Source organism: Echinops telfairi, unplaced genomic scaffold (assembly GCF_000313985.2).
Source record: "Echinops telfairi isolate 266 unplaced genomic scaffold, ASM31398v2 ScPeMD7_15;HRSCAF=58, whole genome shotgun sequence".
Lineage (NCBI taxonomy): Eukaryota > Metazoa > Chordata > Mammalia > Afrosoricida > Tenrecidae > Echinops > Echinops telfairi.
Genome location: NW_022103912.1, coordinates 2,117,184 through 2,138,650, shown reverse-complemented (window position 1 = coordinate 2,138,650; position 21,467 = coordinate 2,117,184). Strand labels below are relative to the sequence as shown.

General features: G+C 39.4%; 1 protein-coding gene across 4 annotated transcripts in view; it reads left to right on the top strand.

Annotated features, from left to right (window-relative positions):
- Nucleotides 1-21,467, top strand: part of PTPN4 (protein tyrosine phosphatase non-receptor type 4) — a 176,603-nt gene that overhangs the window by 9,461 nt on the left and 145,675 nt on the right. For all 4 annotated transcript variants that reach the window (XR_006679826.1, XM_045287404.1, XM_045287403.1 and 1 more), the window contains exon 2: nt 8,434-8,588. Coding sequence is in view for 3 of the 4 variants with exons in the window: in XM_045287404.1 (XP_045143339.1) it covers nt 8,451-8,588 (138 nt within the window). In the remaining variant the exon portion in view is untranslated. The remainder of the gene's footprint in view (nt 1-8,433; nt 8,589-21,467) is intronic.

Here is a 21,467-nt window from a genome sequence, read left to right as displayed (position 1 = left end):
TCATGTATAAGAGAGTTTTGTATAAAGGTTAAGTGCTCATCAAGAAAACATCCCAACCCAGTGCTGTCCAAGCCCACAAGTCCAATATTAACCCATTAACCCATGTGTCCAACACCAGTCCACAAAGTCTTCCTCCATCTCAGAAAACAGATCCAATGGTGCCGACTGCAGGAGGAAAGCCAAGTCAGTGAATGTGTAAGCATCTCAGCGCCTGCAGGGGTCTCCACATGGCTGCTCCAGCACCCAGGACTGCATCAGGGTAGGTCCATGTGGCTTCTCCTCAGGGATGTCTTACAGGAAGTGAGCCTTGCCAGCTCAAGCAGGGAATGGCTAAGGCAGTTCGACCATCAGAAAGCAAGAGACTCAAGAACTAGAAAGGCGAGGCTCACGGAGCCATTTATCCCTCTGCCCTTCAATTAACCCCACATGTGTTTATCGGCCAGGTTGGCACAGTAAACTAACTACCTCCTGGCCACTTGTTTATCTTCAAGCCTTTAAGACCCCAGCAGCTATATCTTTCAATAGCTGGGCACCATCAGCTTTCTTCACCACATTTGCTTATGTACCTATTTTTGTCTTCAGTGGTCGTGTTGGGAAGGTAAGCATCACAGAATGCCAGATTGTTAGAACAAAGTGTTTTTGTATCGAGGGAGTAATGTCCCTCTGCAACCTTAATTCTTATAGATATGAGAGTACATACTTCTATTCCGCTCTTGTTTTATATATATATTTACATGTGTACATGCCTGTATTTAGACCTCTATAAATGTCCTTTGCCTCCTGTTTCTTTACTTATTTTACTCTTGTCCCATCGTCATGTTTTACTCTTGTACCATCATCATATTTGGCCTTCATTCAGGTTTAGTAATTCCTCACTGCTACATTGCTCTTGAATAAGCCCCGCTAGGCATCCTACACCCTTCTCTTTGTTGATTTTAGTTCACTTGTTCCCTTGTCCCTGGGTTGGTTCTCCCCAACCCTTTACTTTCTCCCACCTCCTCTTCTCCATTATCCCCCACCACCACCCGCCCAAAAAACTTTGGTCTCATTCTTTTCGTCTCCGAATTATTTATCCTGCCTGTTTTATCTAGATATACATGCAGATACATTAATAGGTGCAAAACCCCGGCAAAGCCAAATAAAATAACAAAGGAAGTCAAGACCAACCAAACAATAAAACAACAAAAAGCCACTGATAACGATGGAAAGGCCTATAAATAGTTCAAGGTCTAGTTGTTGGCCTTTACAAGTGTTTTCCAGTTGAGTGTGATGGGGTGCCACACTCTGTCTCCAAAGTCTACTTTTGGTATTCCCCGGGGATTTCGTCGCTTTGCTCCCCTTGCTGCTCTGTTGCATGCCCTTAGTGTTTCGCCCCAGCGTGCTGGGGTCAGATTGTGCACAATTCCCGCACTGTGTCTCCAGTATTGTCCCCTGCAGCGCTGTGGTTTAGTAAGGGACGTCGTGTCTCATAGTGGGGCCAGCCATATGGTCCTCTCTTCTGCATTGGCTGCTCCGAGCAGGAATATCCTTGGGCTTGGTGGAGAGAGGTCCTCCCTTCTCTCTCCATCCCTTTTTGTTTCTTCTGTGGGGTGTGTGTGTGTGTGTGTGTGTGTGTGTATCTGTCTGTCTCTCCACATAGTTGGTCCAGCCCTGCAGACCTCTCTGTTGGTTCCCCGGTACATGCCAGTATGTTGTATTCACGTCTTGGTGCATTGGGTTAAAGCCTAGTCTCTCTCTCTCCTGTGGAGATATAAACAATACCCTCCCCTTGGTTGGGTTAGTGCCCTGCTCCCCCCACCCACACATGTCTTCTCTCCCGCCCCCACCCCCGCTCCCCTCTTTCTTCCCCCCTCTTAGTTGGCTGCGGTATGTATCCCTGGATTGGGTTTGCCCCCTGCCATAGTTGCTGGACATCATCCCTGGGATGTTTGTCTATAGAAGCTTTTCCCCTATGCTCCATTTTTTTTTTTTTAATTAAGCTTACCTCAGTGGACTCATGTTGTACTTGCCCTTTTGTGCTTAACTTACTTCAATTAGCATGATTTCCTCCAGTTCTTCCCATGTGGCAATGTGCTTCATGAGTTCATCGCTGCTTTTTAGCGTTGTATGTATGTATCATAGTTTTTAAATCCATTAATCTCTTGATGGAAATTTGGGTTGTTTCCAACTCCTTGCAATTGTGAACTGTGCCCTGATGAACATTGGAGCACAGATGTCTGGTTGTGGTTTGTTTCTTGCCTCTTATTGGTATATGCCCAGTAGAAGGATTGCTGGGTCATATAGTAGCTCAATTTCCATTTGTTTTAGATATCAACAAATCGATTTCTATAATGGCTGTATATAACTACAGGTCCACCAGCAGTGGATGAGAGTTCCTATCTCACCACACCCCTCCAACACTTGTTACTTTCTGATTTTTTTGAATTTTGAATTGAGCTATCTTTGAGGGAGTTAGGTGGTATCTCATAGTTATTTTAATTTGCATTTCTCTTATGGCTAATGATCAGGAACATTTTCTCATATGTTTATTGGCCATTCAGATTTCTGTGAAACTTCTGTTCGGGTCCTTTGCCCACCTCCTCAGTGGGTAGTTTTTCTTTTATTGTAAGCTTGCAGAGTATTGTAGATTTTCGTAATAAAGCCTTTGTCTGATGTGTCATTGCCAAAGATGTTTTCCCTGTCGGTGGGCTCTTTTATTACTCTTATGGTGAATTCTTTCAATGTACTCAGGTGACTTTATCTTCAGTATATCCCACTTACCTATTTATGACTCCTCTGTATTTGTATCCTTCCCTATTTCCGATAGCCTATGTATTCCCTGCGCCAAGGTCCTCAGGTTCGTCCCAATTCCCCCATTAATGGCCCTAATTTTGGGGGGGGGTTATCTCAAGGTCTGTGATCCACCTTGAGTTTATTCTTGTGCATGGAGTGAAGTAAGGGTCTTGCTTCATTTTTCTGCAGGTAGATATCCATTTTTTTCCAGCACTGTTTATTAAAGAGGGTATCTGCTTCCTATTTGATATTTTTGGGCCCTTATCAAAGATCAGTTGCCTGTGTACTGATGTTTTTATATCTGGGTCTTCAGCTCTTTTCCATAGGTCTGAATATCTTTTGTTATACCAGTACCACACTGTTTCAACTTCTGTGGCTGTATAATACGTGCTAAAATCAGGTAGAGCAAGCCTTCCCACTGCCCTTCTTGAGGAGTTCTTTGCTAATTTAGGCTTCTTCCCCCTCCATATGAAGTTGTTAATCAGTTTTTCCAATTCTTTAAAGAAGGATGGTGGTATTCGTATTGGGATAGCATTGAACTTAGGGCCTTGGGCAGAACTGACATCTTTACTATATTGAGTCTTCCAATCCACCAGCATGGGATATTCTTCCATTTGTTGAGGTCACTCTTGGTTTCTTGTAATAGTGTTCTATAGTTTTCCTTGTACAAATCTTTTGTTTTTTTTAGTTAGGTGTATCCCTGGATACTTCAGTTTGTGCGTATCTATTATAAAGGGTACTGCCTTTTTAAGTGCCTCTTCTGTGATCTTGTCTGATACGTATAGTAGTCCAATAGACTTCTGTTTGTTGATATTGTATCTTGCCACTTTGCCATATTCCTCTGTCACTTCCAATACTTCCCTTGTGGAGTTTTGTGGATTTTCAATATATAAAATCATATCATGTGCGAATAGCGATAGTTTCGCCTCTTCCTTCCCCAGATGAATACCTTTGATATCTTTGTCTTATGTTGTTAGCTAGGACCTCCAATATGATGTTAAATAGGAGTAAGGACAAGGGGCATCCTGGTCTGGTCCCCATTTTCAGTGGAATTGTTTTCATCTTTCTCCATTGATTACCATGTTGGCTGTTGGTTTTTCATAGATAGCTTGTATAATATTGAAGAATTTTCCTTCCTTTCCTATCTTCTTGAGCATCTTAACAGAAATTGGTGTTGGATGTTGTCAAATGCTTTTTCCACATCTATCAATATTATCATGTGGTTCTTATAATTTTTCATATCAATTTGGCGAACAATACTAATGGTCTTTCGTATGTTGAACCATCCCTGCATCCCTGGTATAAATCCCACTTGGTCACAGTACATTATTTTTTCAATATACTTTTGTATTCTATTGGCCAGTATTTTGTTAAAGATTTTTGCATCGATATTCATTACGGATATTGGTTTGTAGTTCTCAATTCTTGTCGATCTTAGCCCGGAAAGCTAAATCTTAAAGTAAGCAGAATGGTGCTCCTGCATTGCTGGTGCCTGTTTGGAAATCAGCATCTGCAGTTGATAGGAATTACCGGGTCTGTAAATAAGAGAATGATAAGATTAGAGGTAGTAAAACCGCTTACTTGCAGATACTCAATTAGTGTGTGCAAAGATATGATTAGAAATGGAGCCGAAAAACCAGTTAGGGTATTGTTGTAGTGGTTTAGGGCAAGAGGGTAAGAACCTGCAAAGGGGAAATAAGAATGAGGGTACGGGATAAGAACTAAAACTGCTTTGTTTGTTTCCACTTTTAGGCTACTGTGAGCAGTGCTGTAGTGAACATTGGTTTACATCTTAGGAGCATGTTGCTTGAAAGTCTTTGGGACATATACCTAGGAGTCGAATTGAGGGTCAAATGGTGGTTCTGCTTTTAGTTTCTTGAGGAAGCACTTCTCTGTTTCCTGTAATGGGGGTTCCATTTTGCATTCCTACCAGCAATGGATAAGGGTTCCAGTTTCCCCACATCTTCATCAACATTTGTTACTTATTGTTTTTGTTTCCATCTTAGCCATCTCACGGGAGGTGGCATCTCATTCTGCTTTTGATTTGCTCCTTTGGTGGCTAATGACACCGAGCATCATTTCATGTGCTTGGAGACCATGTGAACGTCTTTTTTGAAGAAGCATCTTTTCAAGACCTCTGCCTACTCTGTAACTGGGTTATTTGCCTTTTTGTTAAGTTTTTGAAATTATATGTAGACAGATTATGAAGATTCTTGTCACGTGTTTTTCAAGGATAATCTCCCAGGTGGACTTTTCATTTTTATGAGGTCCTGTGAACTTATTTTGTCTTTTGCCGTTTGTGCTTTTACTCCTGTATTAGAGAATCCATTATTGAACGCTTGGTCTGATACTGTTGTGCCTGCTCGTTTTTCTAAGAATTTAATATTTTTAGTTTGAACCTTTATAACCTTACTCCACTTGGTTGTGTGTAGTGGGACATGGATCCATTTGTTCCATTCACCGTCAGTAATGTGCTTTGAGGAAGCGCTCGTCCTCAGTTGTGTGTATTTTGAGTGCCTAAAGGGGCTTAGCTTCAGATGAGTGTTCTGCTATTCTAAAGGTTTTCTGTGGCCAATCCCTGAGAATTAGATTATGTATTCCATCTTCTCGCTCTAAGTCTGGAAGCCCTTCCGAAGTCTGTCAACCATGAGTGACCCCGCTACTTTCTGAAGTACCAGTGGTATAGCTTGTAGCGTCACAGCGCCATTCAAGTCACGCGATGGCAAACTGACAGAGGAGTGGTGGCCCACTCTATTAGGGTGTATCTATTGTAGGTTCTTCTTGTCTCGAGGTAGATTAGCCTTGTGTGGCTTGTGTAGTTTATTACCCTAGTAGACTAGTTTCTTTGAGACGGTTTCTTTTTTTTTTTTTCTCTTTTGCTTTGTTCAAATAGATACCAGTATTTTTTTCTGAGATGACTACTCACGTGCTTTTAAGACCCCAGTGCAGTTATGCTCTTGATGATTCTATCAGAATTTATAATCTGTTTTAAAAATGCTGCTTTTGGCTGAGTTGATTTAGTAGCGAAAGCCTCTCAACATGCAGCTTACGACACTATTAAATGCAAGTTATTGATAGTTGTCATCGAGTAGATTCTAACTTTACACCATGTGTGCGGGATAGAATTGGGCCATCTGGCCTTTTGGAAGCAGATCATATGGTCTGTCTTCGGAGTTGCCTCTGGGCGTGTTCAGACCACAATCCTTTTGGCTAGAGTGGATCGTTTACCCATTTACACCACTCAATACTCATCATGAAGTCCTCTTTTTGTTTGTGTTCAGGTATCAGGAAACATATGCATTTGTTAATCAATTATTTTTCTAAATGAAGGATAAGAACTCCAGAGACCAACAGGCTAACCTCTCTGTCTCTAAAATAAAAATACTCTAAGGGAGACATCGGGCAGTATTAAGATATGATAAAATAATATTTTCTAAATTATCAAGGGTTCATGAGGGAGGGAGGAGGGGAAGGGGGTGGGGAATGAGGACCTGATGCCAGGGGCTTAAGTGGAGAGCAAATGTTTTGAAAATGAGGGTAACGAATGTATGTGTGCTTTACACAATTGACGGATGTATGGATTGTGATAAGAGTTGTATGAGCCCCCAATAAAATGATTAAAAAATTAAAATTTCTTCTGGAGAAGGAGAGCCAAAGCCCCAAAGATGACATTACTGACAATACAAGGTTGGCCCTTTTTAGAGTTAAAAAAAAAGTAAACTCTTTGAATGATGGTACTGAACAAAGATCAGCTCTGTTGTTGGGATTGTGTGGAGGAGACTAATGAACAGAGGTGTAGACCATGGAGATGGAGAGGGAAAGAACTAGCTGGCTGCGGGCGGTTCTTGCCGGTGTCTGGGGAGAAAACTCAGCAGTTCTGTATGTAGGTCTACTGACATTACAAATGGTTTTACACCGGCCTACTGACCAAAAGGTCGGCAGTTCTTAGGCACCCAGAAGCACTGAAGCAGAAGGGCTTGGTGATTTACTTGGTCATCACAGCATTAAAGAAGCCCAGTTCTTTCCTGAAACGTGTGATCACATGAGTCTGAATCAACCTGACAGCAATAGGTGTGTGGGCATGACTCACTAAAACCGTTTATTTCTATCTTTTATAGTACGTTATTTGCCCAAATCTGAATACTTGTCTCTTTTTCCTATGTAGATTGTGAGTTCTTGAGGACAGATGTTGAGCTATGTGTATGTTTATATCTCTAGCATTGTACTGTGTCTTGCACCTGGGAGCTGTTGACATGACTGCATAGGTGCTTTGAAGGCACAGGTTTAGAGGAGAGTGTGGGCCTCCGTGAGTGTAGCTCTGTCTTTTCTTCTCTCTGCTCCTCGCTTTCTTGCACACATGTACTTGCACTACCCTTTAAATATTATAATGTGAAAATAGTATATAATGAACTGTAAAATACTTAAGTAACGGAAAACCACATCCAGTGCTTTTTGTAATAACCCTCCATAGCTTTTTCAAAAAAAGGTATATATGAAATTTTATTTAGTTAGTTGAGAACATACACAGCAGAACATGGACTAATGTCAAGTTCCACATGTACCTTTGGCTACATTCTTCCACTTATGTAACCATTCTCACCCTCCTTTCCTAAGTTATTCTGACTTTATTAACATAAATTCACTGTCCCCTAAGTGTCCTTTAATTTTTTTGAGGTGCTGTTACCAATTCAATCCTAGATACATAGTTTTAAAAATAACATAATGCTCAAGGCAGACGTGTTTTACCAATCAAGCTAAACTATTTTGTTTTATGAATGAGGGGATGTTTTTGGTTGAAGGTTTAAAGATTTAATTTTCCAGGAAATCTGGAATCATGAGACTGAAATTTCCTTCCATATATTTCCCCTTTCGATTCTGCTGTGAAATATGTCTGATACCAGTAATGTTAATGACACCATCCATTTCTTCTGGTTTGAAGATAAAAGAGACTGTTCATGGAGGCAGTTGCCATATTCCATATTCTCCACCTTTTTAAAAAAGTCATTTTATTGGGGGCTTGTACAACTCTTATCACAATCCATACATCCATCTATTGTGTCAAGCACATTTGTACATTTGTTGCCATCATCATAGGAAGGGTTCCTATGGTAGAGTGGTTCTCAACCTTCCTAATGCCACGGCCCTTTAATACAGCCCTCATGTTGTGGTGCCCCCACAACCATAACATGATTTTCGTGGCTGTTTCGTCACTGTCATTTTGGTTCTGTTATGAGTCGGGCGACCCCTGTGAAAGAGTCCTTTCAACCCCCAAAGGGTTCGCGACCCACAGGTTGAGAAGTGCTGTTTTAAGGGCTTTCACCTGGCTAAGTCAGATGTTATTTATGACCCACTTCCTCTTGTCCCTTTTGTGGCTACTTTTAAGTTTATACATTTTGAAATAGAATTTGACTCACTGAAGAATTTGTATATTAAGTATTCTCAGTTGAACCCTTGAAAATAAGCAGTAATGCTCTTTTTTCAGACATCTTGAGAGTTTAATTTAGACTATGATACTTTATACCCACAATTCTTTGCTGGGGTTTCAAATTTATTAGTTTTAAATTGAAACATACCAATTTTGTGTTTTAAACAACATTGTATATTCTATCCTTTCATTAATTGTGTTTTTTTTATTTGCTGTTGTTTGTTTTTTTAACTTAGATTTTGTGTGAACAGTAATGACCTCACGTTTCCGTTTGCCTGCTGGCAGAACCTACAATGTACGAGCATCAGAATTGGCCCGAGAAAGACAACACACAGAGGTGGTTTGCAATATCCTCCTTCTGGATAACACTGTGCAAGCTTTCAAAGTTAATGTAAGCATTTTACATCTTTAATTTTCTTTTTTAGTTACCATTTTAGTTATTGGTATGAATTAGATTGTGTTCCCCCAAAATGTGTTAATAATACTTACTGTGGCTATAATCTCATTTCAGAACAAGATTTTCTTTGTTTTCTTAAGCAGTATTAGAGAGCATTTTAAGTCAGTTTTTGTAGAAATGTAAAAGATCATATTAGGCAAACACACACAGGAGGCAGAGATGGAGGAAGATCAATGACAAGCCACATGAAGAACACTCGGGAGCCCAGAAAAGAAGCTGGAAAAGACAAGAGCCCTCCTCTAGAGACAGGCAAGCAAGAAAGCCGCCCTGAGAGGTGGTACTGTGAGGCTGGGTTTATCACTAGTAAACTGTGAAAGCTTCTGAACGCTCCGCTTTGTGTCTGCGCACCTCACTGTTTCAGTCTGCATGTTTCGCAAACCATCAGAGGCTGGATTTTATGAGGAAGAAGTCAGCATCAGGATTGGAGGAAGGGTTATTCAAAACCTGCAGTATGCAGATGACACAACATTAGTTGATGAAAGTAAAGAGGACTTGAAGCACCTGCTGATGAAGATCAAGGATTGCAGCCTTCTATATGGATTATAACTCAGTAAAGAAAACCAAAATCTTCACAACTGGACCAATAGGTAATATGATAAACAGAGTAAAGAAGGAAGTTGTCAAGGATTTTATCTTACTTGAATCCATAATCAGTGTTCATGGAAGCAGCAGTCAGGAGGTCAAATGACCCATTGCATTTGATAAATCTGCTGCTAACGACCTCTTTAGAGTGTTGAAGAGGAAGGATGTCACTTGGTGGACCAAGGTGCACCTGACCCAAGTCATGGTATTTTTAATTGCCTCGTCCACATGTGAAAGTTGAGTAAGGAAGACCGAAGAAGAATGGATGCATTTGAATGATGGCGCAGCGGAAGAATACCGAAAACCACCGTAGACTGCCAAAAGAACAAACAAAGCTGTCTTGGAAGAGGTACAGCCAGAATGTGCCTTGTAAGCATGGATGTGGATGTTTTGTCTCATGTACTTTAAAGGTATTAGCAGGAGAGCCCAGGCCCTGGACAAGGATGTCCTTGTCAAGTAGCAAAGAGGAAGACCCTCTAGCGGATCGACACTGTGGCTGCAGCCAGGGGCTCAAGCATAGCAACCACTGGGAGGGGGTCTAGGACCAGGCAGTGTCCACTCTGCTGTGCAGAGGGTCACTGTGAGTCAGAGCCAGCCTGGCAGCAAACTGTGAGAAAATAGATGTTTGTTCCTGTCATCCACATGTGGTATTTTTATTCCAGTAGCACTAGATAGCTAAGGCAGTTGCATGTCTGAATTTAAAAATGAACATCAAAGTGGTAGTAGTTTGAAAAGCTTTCTTCAATTAAGAAAGGTTTTAATGTTGGTTTGGAAATATTTAAATTGGATCTTTAAAAGATGTTGCTCAGAGGGTGTGGGTTAGCAGTGTACTTATGATGGTTAGTAGAGTATATCAATAGTATGCTGATGTTTTCTCAAATGAACATAAGGGTGTTTGAAAGGAACTTATTTTAAATGTCTTATATATTGGCATAATTTTGTCCATTTTGTGTATGAGTGAAAATTTTGATTAAAAAGATAAATGACAGCCACGTCTTATATTAGTCCATGTGAAGTATTTATTCAACAAATATATATATATATTAATCATTTTATTGGCAGCTCTTACAACTCTTGTAACAATCCATATATCAGTTGTATCTGACATTCGTACATATATTCCACTGTTCTTTTCTAGACATTTACTTTCCATTGAGCCCTTAGATCAGCTCCTCTTTTTTTCCCTCCCTCCCCACACCTCGTGGCCCCCTGATAGATTGTTCAGGGGTCCTCAAACTTTTTGAACGGGGTCAGTTCACTGTCCCTCAAACTGAAGGAGGGCCGGACTATAGTTTAAAAAAAAAACGATGAACAAATTCCCATGCACACTGGACGAGTCGGCTGCTAAGCAGGACAGGCAGCGGTGGCAGAAACACCCGTTGGGCCGGATAAATGTCCTCGGCAGGCCGCAGTTTCAGGACCCCTGGTGTAGATGGTTAATTATTTTCAAATCTGGCACCGACTGCTATCTCCCTTCCTCTCTGGTTTCTGTTGTTCTTCCCCCTGGCTGGGGGTGTGTGGTTATGTGCCATTCATTGTGATTGGTACCCCCTCCCTCCCCTCCTCTTCCCTCCTTCCCCCTGCCCTTTTGGTATCTATTCCCATTCCTGTTCCTGGGTTCCATGTGTTGTGAGTTTTATCTCTTGCCTATAAGACAAATTATCCTAGTTGAAGGGCAAGTTTAAAACTGTTGCTTCAAAATTGTAGACACCCCTTTAAAATGAAAATATCAAAATGTAATACTGTTGATTCTTGAGGAGCCCTGGTGATGTAGTGTAGTGGGTGACAGGTTGGTCTGCTAACTATGGTGCCAGCAGTTCAAAATCACCAGCCAGTTCTTTGAAGAAAGAGGAGACTTTTGAGTCTCGTTAAGATTTACAGTTTTGGAAGCCCACAAGGGCAGCTCTGCTTTGTTTTATTGGGTCACTGAATTGGAATCGACTCGATGGCAGTGAGTTTGGTTTTGGGTTTTGTTGCTTGACGACAGCCTCCATGTAGGTCTATATACTTATGAAGGCAGTGTTAACTGTTTCTGTAATCTGTCCCTGAAGAATTTCACACTCTTCGTTTGGCAGGGACTCATAGTGTTCCTATTTGGTATTCTTTTGAACTTGGGGAACAAAATTGTCTGAAGGAGCAAGATCAGGGATGTAGTGTGGTTATGATAAGGTTTCCTAAAGGCATTCTCACAGTACAGCACCTTGTTACACTTTAAAGACTGAGCAGTTTTCTTATCATGATTCATAGTAAGGAAGCATGCTTTTTATAGAGACCAAGGATTATCTTTCTCACAAGGCAACATTTGAGCAGAATCATGAAGCAAATGAGAGAGGAAACCGTAGAGGAAATAACAAGTGTAGAGGTGGTATGTGGAGTAAGTCAGTCATGCCATCGAAACTAATATAGCTATGGTCAAATAAGAGAGCGGGAGTGGTAGGAGATGAGAGGTTGTGCCAAATTATATGAGACTTTCTAAGGCCTGATAGAGACATGGAATGTAACCCTGCAGATGGGAAACTTACTAAATAGGTTTATGGGCAATATGATCTTAGGTTTAAAAAGTTAAATACATTTTTGATTATAGCAGGCATATATGAAAGGCCATGAATCACATGGATATATACAGCAGGGTGGATTTTCAGAAAGTGAATCTATCCGTGGCACCATTTCCCAGGTAAATAGAATCTTACCAACACCTGTCACCACTCCCCTTAAAGGTACCATCTCCATCGATGAGATTTGACTGACTGTGTAACAAATGGAATTCTGCTTGTATATATCTTCATTTTTAACCTCTTTTGTGAGTTTCATTTACATGGTGAGTTATAATAGTTCATTCATTTCATTGCCCTAGTGCAGGGGTGTCAAACTGGCGGCCCACGGGCCACATACAGCCCCCAAGATAATTTTTTGTGGCCCACGATGCTCTGAAATGAAAATAGAAAAAAATTGTTATGAAGAAAATAGCACCTAGGGGTGATCGAGGTGATTCCGTACACACACAATTCCCTTGTTAACCATTTAACTACTGAAGACGAGGAAACACGTGGCCCAGTCCCTTTCCTGGGGGCCTGTGAACGTGTGTAAACACACTGACTCAGTTCTGGCGACATTTGGAAGCGATGTGTCTGCCACTCTCAGTGTCATGTAATGTAAACAGATCCCAATAGCGAGAAGGTTAAAAAGAGCACTCTGGGTTGCGCTGTTAAGAATCATAACTAGTGGCAGCGCTAGTCAACATTTTTATAGGGAAGCCATTACGATTGTGCATCACGTTTGTCAGCTGTCCAGCATTTTGTGTTTTTACTAGTTACTTTGTTATATTTTCCGTTCACAACATAAGAGGTAAGTAAAACTAGTAGGAAAGCGCTGGCAAGTTTCGGGTAAAAAAGAATTTTAGTTTTATAAATACATTAAATTGAATGTTAAAATAAAAGCAATTGTGTAGTGTTTTAATTATCCTATCCATATTCCTGAATCCTCACTTCAAAATATAAATTTAACAAAATTTGTAAATGTGATGTGGCCCACGTATATCTTGCCTGTTGCACCAAATGGCCTGTGTTTTACTTGAGTTTGATACCCTGCCCTAGTGTAATTATCCCACACCCAGATTTACTGGCTTTGCATTTTTAGAGAACAGCATCTAAATTGGTACCTATTTAAGACTTTTGGGTGATTTGATCTTTTAGCATTTATAATGACCTTCTTAATAGTCTGATTATTTCCCTTCATTTGGAATCTCCTTTGATAATAGGGAGTCGCGTGTGCTTGGCTTAGGTGTTGGGCTACTCAGTTTGGCAGTTGAAACATACAAGCTGGTCCGTGGGAGAAAGATGAAGCTATCTGCTTCAGTGACAAGTTAGCATCCCGGTTGGAGCTGACTTGTGAATTTATTTATTTGTTTTGTCTGATATTACAGTTAGCTTCCTTTTGCATGCTTTATCCTTTTTTTTCGGGGGGATGTCCATTTTACTGTAATTCTATGTACATTTTTATATTTAAAGGAGGTTTCCTGTATTCAGAATCTGTTTCCAAACTCAGTCCATTGAGTAGGTTCCAATTCAGAGTGACCCTTGAGGACAGGGCAGAACTGACCCTGTGGGTTTCTGAGAATGTAGCTATGGGAGTAGAAAGTTTCGTCTTTCTCCGGAAGAGCAGCTGGTGATACCGAACTGTTCATTTGTTCAATGTGTAACCACTGTGCCATCGGGGTTCTTTTATATATTCTGAATATTTCATGTACATGAAAAAATATGTGACCTTTTGTATTTGACTTCATTCATTTAGAATAACGTGTTGTAGCATGTATCACTACTTTATTCCTATTTTTGCTTTTGACAATTTACTTTTAATGTAATTGTTGATATGGCTGAATGAGATTTACCATTTAAACAATGTTTTTCTTCCTTCCCTCTTTCCTGCCTCCTTTGTGTCATTTAAATACATTTAATACTCCACTTCAGTGAAATGGTTTAGCTTCTTTTGCATGTTTATTTGTAGTGGCACTGTAATGGATTATAAAGTATATATTTTTTAGAGTTTATATTTTGCCACTGAAGTAGAATTTGAGAAACCTACAGCTATCTAGATTACTATTTCTCACTCCTTTTTTGGTTAGATGTAATCTTTCTACATGGAACCCTGGTGGCTCGGTGAGCAGTTCAGAATCACCAGCTGCTCCACAGGAGAAGGAGTAGACTTATCTACTCCTGTAAAGTCTCAGAACCTCTGGGAGGGGCAGAGAGGAGGGGCGTTCACCCTGTTCTGTAGGGTTGCTGTGAGTCAGAATTGACTCATTGGCAATGAGTAGTCTTTCGGTATAGAATGAAAGCTCCTCAGACAGTGTTAATAAATATTGCTTTAACAATAATACGTGCTTTTATAAGTAAGAACAGAAATATAGCCTATCTCTTTTACTCAGTTATTTACCATCCTTTTGGTTGAAATTTTACATTACTTCTGGTAGTGTTTCCCTATAGAGAAGAACTTCCTTAATTTTCAGCAATTTGATTATATGTCGAGACATAGTTTCTTTTGAGTTTATCATAGTTGGGTAGGTTAACTTCTACTTGATTTTTACTACGATTCTTAAATTTGTAAGTTTATTTCTTTCATCAATTTTGATTTTTTTAGTGAGCCCCTTAGGGGCTCACACAACTCTTATCACAATTCATACATACATCAGTTGTGTAAAGCACATTTGTACATTCATTGCCCTCATCATTCTCAAAACATTTGCTCTCCACTTAAGCCCTTGGCATCAGCTCCTCATTTTTCCCCTCCCTCCCTGCTCCCCCCTCCCTCTTGAGCCCTAGCTAATTTATAAATTACTATTTTGTCATATCTTGCCCTGTCCGATGTCTCCCTTTACCCACTTTTCTGTTGTCTGTCCCCCAGGGAGGAGGTTATATGTAGATCCTTGTAATCGGTTCCTCCTTTCCGCCCCATTCTCCCTCAACCCTCCTGGCAAAGCCACACGCACCACTGCTCCTGAAGGGATCATTTGCCCTGGATTCCATGTGTTTCCAGTTCCTATCTGTACCTGTGTACATCCTCTGGTCTAGCCAGATTTGTAAGGTAGAATTGGGATCATGATAGTGTGGGTGGGGAGGAAGCATTCAGGAATTAGAGGAATGTTGTATGTTTCATCATCGGTACACTGCACCCTCACGGGCTCGTCTCCTCCCTGCGACCCTTCCGTAAGGGGATGCCCAATTGCCTACAGGTAGGTTTTGGGTCTCCACTCCGCATTCCCCCTCATTCACAATGATGAGTTTTTGTTCTTTGATGCCTGGTAACTGATCCCTTCGACACCTCGTGATCATACAGGCTGGTGTGCTTCTTCCATGTGGGCTTTGTTGCTTCTGAGCTAGATGGCTGCATGTTTACCTTCAAGCCTTTAAGGCCCCAGATGCTGTATCTTTTGATAGCCGGGCACCATCAGCTTTCTTCACCACATTTGCTTTTGCACCTGCTTTGTCTTTAGTGATTGTTTCGGGAAGGTGAGCATCATGGAATGCCAGTTTAATATAACAAAGTATTCTTGCATTGAGGGAGTAATTGAGTTAAGGTTCATCTTTACCTCATTGAAGATAGTAATAATAACTAAGTTAAAGTCTGTCAAAAAAAACAAAATTAATAAATAGGCTTAGATAATTCCAACATTTGAGTCATCTTACGATTTGAATTTGTTGACTATTCTTCCCTGGAGATGTTTCAGATTATCTTTATTCTCTGTAACACAGAACTTTTTGTTTTATCTTTGACATTTTTAATATTATGTTATGAGATCATGTCTTTTAAAAATCCTATAGAGACTGTTGTTTGTTGATTTGCTGTTGTTTTAGCATGTTATTAACTTGATACTCAACTTCCGTCTCATATTCTCTGGCAATTAGTCCCAATGTTAGTTCGGTTTAAAAGTCTGCTATGCTACTTGAGTCTGGCTTTTATGTACACCATTTGGGGGTTAGATACTTAAAATTCATGTCTCAAGGTCATTGCAGCATTTCTTTGAGTGCATTCTTTATATGCATATCTTCAGCATGAGCCCAGAACTTGTATTAATATTAATATTCTTATCTAGGATTTTGCCCATACTTTCTGACTTCTAGCTCCCATTTGTACCAATTACTCTGCCTAGACTAGAGATCTGTCAGAGTTTGGGACTCCTGTCTTGTATAGTGCTGCAGCACTGTACTACTTAGGGTTGATAGAAAAGTAAACAGAAAACTCACTATGCTACAAATAGTAAATTTCTTCTCCAAACGTGTGCTGTTAATTACTTTTTGGATTCCCTCATGGAATTGTTCTTTTGGTATTTTGTCTTTAGTTGTAGTCAATGGGAAATGTAGGCTCTAATATGTTTATTTCGGCCTGTACCAGGAATTGAATATAAATCTTTTAAAGGCATGTTAAAGCATAGCAAGGTTTTCTTCGTTCGTTGTATAGACTCTTTCCTGTCTACATGCTTGTTGTTTAAAGTGGCATTTGATTGTCTCAGCGTCTCGTCTGTTCTCTTGCTAGCCAGCATATCCTCAACGCTTAGCTTGCTTAATATCGATAGCAAATGTGGTTTTATTTTTATAGTTATAAATGATATTTAGGACATTTGTCTTCGTTTCTTAGTGTTGCTACCACATAAATGACACAAACAGGTACTTTAATTAGTATATTTTCTCAGAGTTTATGAGACTAGTAGTTTGAATTCTGAGCATTGGCTCTAAGGGAAGATTTTACTTTAGCTTCTGGTCCTTGGTTCTTTGGTGATTCTTGCTTTTTTGTGCCTAATCTCCTTTTTTATCTTAACAGTGACTGGCTTAAGATACACCCTACACTGAGATGCCTTCAATACCATACATCAAAACCCTTTTCCCAAATGGAAATATATCAATATGTATAGGAGTAAAGATTTATAATGTAAGGCATTGTTTGCAGGGTTGAGGGTGGGTGTCACAGTTTAATCCATAATGTGTTTCTGTAAAAAGTTTTTTTTTTCATGTACCCATTGCCTTTGATATTTACAGTGGAATATGGCTCTCATCCTCAACTAGATATTTGCAGTAATATATTTCTCATCATATTAATGTTAAATATTGGTGCCTTATTTTTTACAGGGATGTCACATGGACACAGATTTAATGACTCTTCTGTCGGTAGCAGTGTGATTGGGCTGTTTCCTCTATTTTATGGATAAATGAAACCCGGGTGGGGATTTGGTGGCTGGACCTGGCTGCATGGCAATTAGGCTGCAGAACTAAGAGGGAGGCCTATTATCAAACTGATGATATCTCACCTCTCCAGCTGTCAGTTGAATAGTTGTTCCCGCATCTGGTTGAGAGCAGTGACACGAATTAAAAACCAGTTGGAAGTGTGGCCATGACAAACTGGAGATAAAGTAGCATCCGTTGCTGCTTTTCTTCTGTTTTTGTATGCATGGGATTTTAAGATGGGGTGTTTTGGAAGATTTAGAATTACCTTACCCCTTGATTTTTTGTTGTTGTTTTGGGACCCAGAAATCTGTATTTTAAACAAATATACAAAGTAATTCTGATGCATGTATTTCCTCGCATCTCAGGGAAACAGAGCTGGGGTGGATGCTACATCAACATTCTATAATTAGCCATTATTTATGGAAAGTATTTTCCTGTTTGTTCATTGTATATGCTAATGGGACAGAATAAATAGCTGTTAAATCCTAGCTACATTTTACTTACTGTTTTTCACATTCATGGAATGAATAGGGTTTTCCCTTTATTATTTTACTTTGAATAAGAAAATATGAGTCGAGTTTTCAAGGGTAGTATTTAGCAAGAATCTCTGAGCCTATCTTCAGAATTATAAGCATACTTCAGTGGTTTTCAACTGGGGGTTGTGCTCTCCTACCCCTAGCCCCCCCCCCCCCCAATATTTGGCAATATCTGGAGACATTTTCAGTTGTCACGTTTCTCCGTGCTTGTTATGTGTGTTCCTTTTTCTAAGTAGATTTATTGAGATAAAATTAACATACCACAGAATCCACTTAAAATGTACAGTCTAATCAGTCACAGGATCACTTCTGGGTCCTTGGCTAATCAAGTGCATTATAGTTATAGATGTGTACAACCATCACCACCATTAACTTTAGAACATTTTCCTCCCCACAAAATAAACTGTGCTCATTAAGATTTACTCCCCTTTCTACTCCCCCTCCCCAAACTCTTGTCAGTAGCTGTTGATTAGATTTCAACTCATGGCTACCACGTGTGTGCAGAGTAGAACTCCATAGGGAATTCAAAACTTTCTTTTAGAAATATTGCCAGACTTCTAAGGCGTATTTGACTGAATTCAAACTTCCATCTGTTCTGCTAGTAGTTGAGTACTGAACCCAGGCGCGTCTTCAAAGCTCTAAACAACCACTAATCTACTTTATGTCTTGGTGAGTTTATCTCTTCAGAAAATATATATTTACATTCCATAAAATAACATCATGTAGTTAGCTTTTTTCTGCTAACAATATATATTTTTAATCGTTTTATTAGGAGCGCATACAACTCTTATCAGAATCCATACATACATCAATTGTGTAAAGCTCATTTGTACATTCCTCCAAGGATTGGTTGGTGATTTCAAACTGCTGACCTTGAGGCTAGTAGCCCAACAAGTAACCATTATGTCACCAGCCAAGAAAGTCTTATGAGGTCATGTAAGGTCCAGAGAGTCTTCTGTTCTGTCACATAGGCAACCAATGAGTTGGAATTGACTTGGGGACACCTGACAACAGTGCTTTATCGCAGTGCTTTTTTATTTGAGCATCTTCACAGAGTAGATAGTATAAAAGCTAACTTAAGGTCCGTGTGATTACAGGTTTTCCTGGATTTCTGAAAGCAGTGTTCCTGTAGTTTTTGTAAACTAAAAGGATGTGAAGCTCAGAAAGAATTATCATTGATTTATATGGGGAAGGTTTTAAGTGTCCCCAGAACCCCCAAATCATCTACTAGACCATACCAACCAAGCTGAAACTAACACGCGTGCTCACAGACACACGTCAAAGCTAGGATGGCTTGGCGTTGCGTGTAGCTCCTGGGAAGGAGCCTGGATACGCTACTCCTGCCACGTGGGGCGTGCTGCCCCTTTAACAGCTTGCTCCAGAATACACTCTAGGTTTGCTTTTTACCTTTTACTTAATAGATGTGGAAATCCTCCTTAGATTTCTCTTGGTGAAAATAAATATTACAATAAGTTATTGTTTTCCCCATATAAGTGAAGAGATGTGAATCAAATATTTGAAAAGTAGGGGATACCTGTGTGAATTTCAGAGGAAAGTTTCTTCACCCAGATCCCAAATAAAGACTGTATTTACTTCTTTGTTCTCTTCCTGGGCTGATGGGAGCTTTCCTCCCTTTTTATAATTCACTGAGAATGTTACTTTCCAGGGCCCTGGCTTTCCGTGGGAATGCCTCAATCCTCACTTTACTTAGACACTCAAGGTCTTTTGTCCCATCTATGTGTATATTTTAACAGTTTTGTTGACATGTAATTCATGGACTGTACAATTTTATGGCTTGAATATATTAAGAGTTTTACAGTCATTACTACAATCAGTTCTAGAACATTTTCTTCATTTGCACCATATTTCCCCCTAATCACCCATAACGCTAAGAAATTAAACTATTGTTTTAATGAATAAATAATAAATTAATTAATGCTAATTCATAAATTAAAATTATTGTTTTAATTACTGTTTCTATAGATTAACCTTTCTAGGTTTCATTACTCGTGTTTTTATAAACACATATTGCTCGTCTTGACCAGTTCTTGGAAGCCCTAGCACAGTTTACATCCCACTTCTGAAGTTTTCTATTTCTTTTCTGCATACTAGAGCTTGCTGCAGGACCATTTTTTAGATTATCTAGTGTGCCATATTGCTAGAAAGAAAAGTAGGTATTTTCAGATAGACTATACAAAGTACTAGCCTGCTTAAATTATTTCCCTTTCAGATGGGAAGACTAAAGATAAATAAATTTCCTGTGCTGACAAAGGCAAAATAATTCTTTGAAGCAAAGTATTAAATAATGACTGCAAGCATAGATTTGGAAACCAGAAAATAGAGTAGAATGTAAGCCCTACCTCTTAATATCTGTGTACAACTTCTCTGTGCCTCAGTTCTTTTTAACAGTATTAAAGTTCTTCTGTGAAGTCAATACATATACACTTGGAACAGTATTTAGAAATCGTAAATATTCAATCCCAAATCAAAACTCAGAACCCAGTATCTGGAAAAGGACACCAGACCTGGTAAAGTGGAAAGTCTGCGGAAAAGAGGAAGCCCATCAACCAGATAGATTGACACGGTGATTACAGCAATGGGTTCAAACATATCAAATAGGAAGCTGGTACAGGATCGGGCAGTGTTTCATTCTTTTGTTTGAGTCGAAGACCCAAACAATATTGTTTGTTATTAATTTTGTTGCCCCTAACTCTTCCTCCTCAAGTGTTTTTTTCCCCATTTTATCTTTTAAATTATATATTTATTATATTTAAAGAGATTTCACAATTACAGAAAGTAGAAAAAATAAATCTGTCACAATTTCTTCTAACAAACACTGCCAACATTTTATTATTTTTTTCTGTTTTATATGTAAATGTTTGGAATATACTTGTATAGAGGATTTTTTTTTTACAATTTTATTGGAACTTCTTCCACATCATAAAATTCAATAGTTCATTTATATTAAGAGTTGTACAGTCATTACCTCAATCAATTTTAGCACATTTTTTTCCTTGTACTTATTAGTGTAATTATTATTTTAACTGTGGAAAAGTATGCGCAACAAACATTCCAGTTTCGTGCCATTGATTATACTATTGCTGTTGTGCAACCATTATTGCTATCCTTTTCCAAATTATTCCAGTACCATTAATATAAACTCCATGGCTCCTAAACACTCTTCCTCTATCACCATTGATCAACTTTGTCTTTTTTTTAGTAGTTTTTTTTATATAAAATTCACAAATCATACACTGCATTTGTTGTCACTTTTTAAAAGAGTTGTATATAGATCATCATAATCAATTCTAGTGGTCCCTCCCCCTCCTGCATTCATTGTTTGCTCCCCGTTCACCTCCTCCTCTACCTCCTGTCCCCGATAAACCATTGATTCAGTTATTGTCTCTATTCATCCCTTCCTTCTGTTCCATAAACTGGGAAATGTAACGTGAACAAAAACAAAATTAAGAAGAAAGTAATCGTAATAATATAAAGGGGGGAAAAAGACCACCAATAATATTTTAAAAGCCAGAGAAGTTTATGTTTTGGAACACGCAAGAAATATTTGAGCCTAAAGCAAATTTATGTTGGATCAAGTGGGAGGTCGACTGGCTCAGTATCGTATTACACTGTGGTTCGATCCACCATAAATCTGTTGATAGTAAAGCTGTTCAAGGCTCCCATCTATGGCCAGAGGGCATCTCCCAGAGGCTTAATCTAATTAGACAGTCTGCAGATGGATTTTGGGCTTCCGCTGTCCTATATAGCCTTCTATAAATCGGGTGCTCACAATTTAAGCTCTGGCACTTTTCCCTTAATCACATTTGAAATTTGTTATGTCATCTCTGGATCACACAGGCTGGTGTGCTTCTCTGTGGGTTTAGTTGACGCCGCCTTACTTTGATGGCTCCTTGTTTGAGTACAAGCCTTGAAGACCCCAGGCATTATTCTGATTGCTAGCTGGCACCATCTGCTCTCTT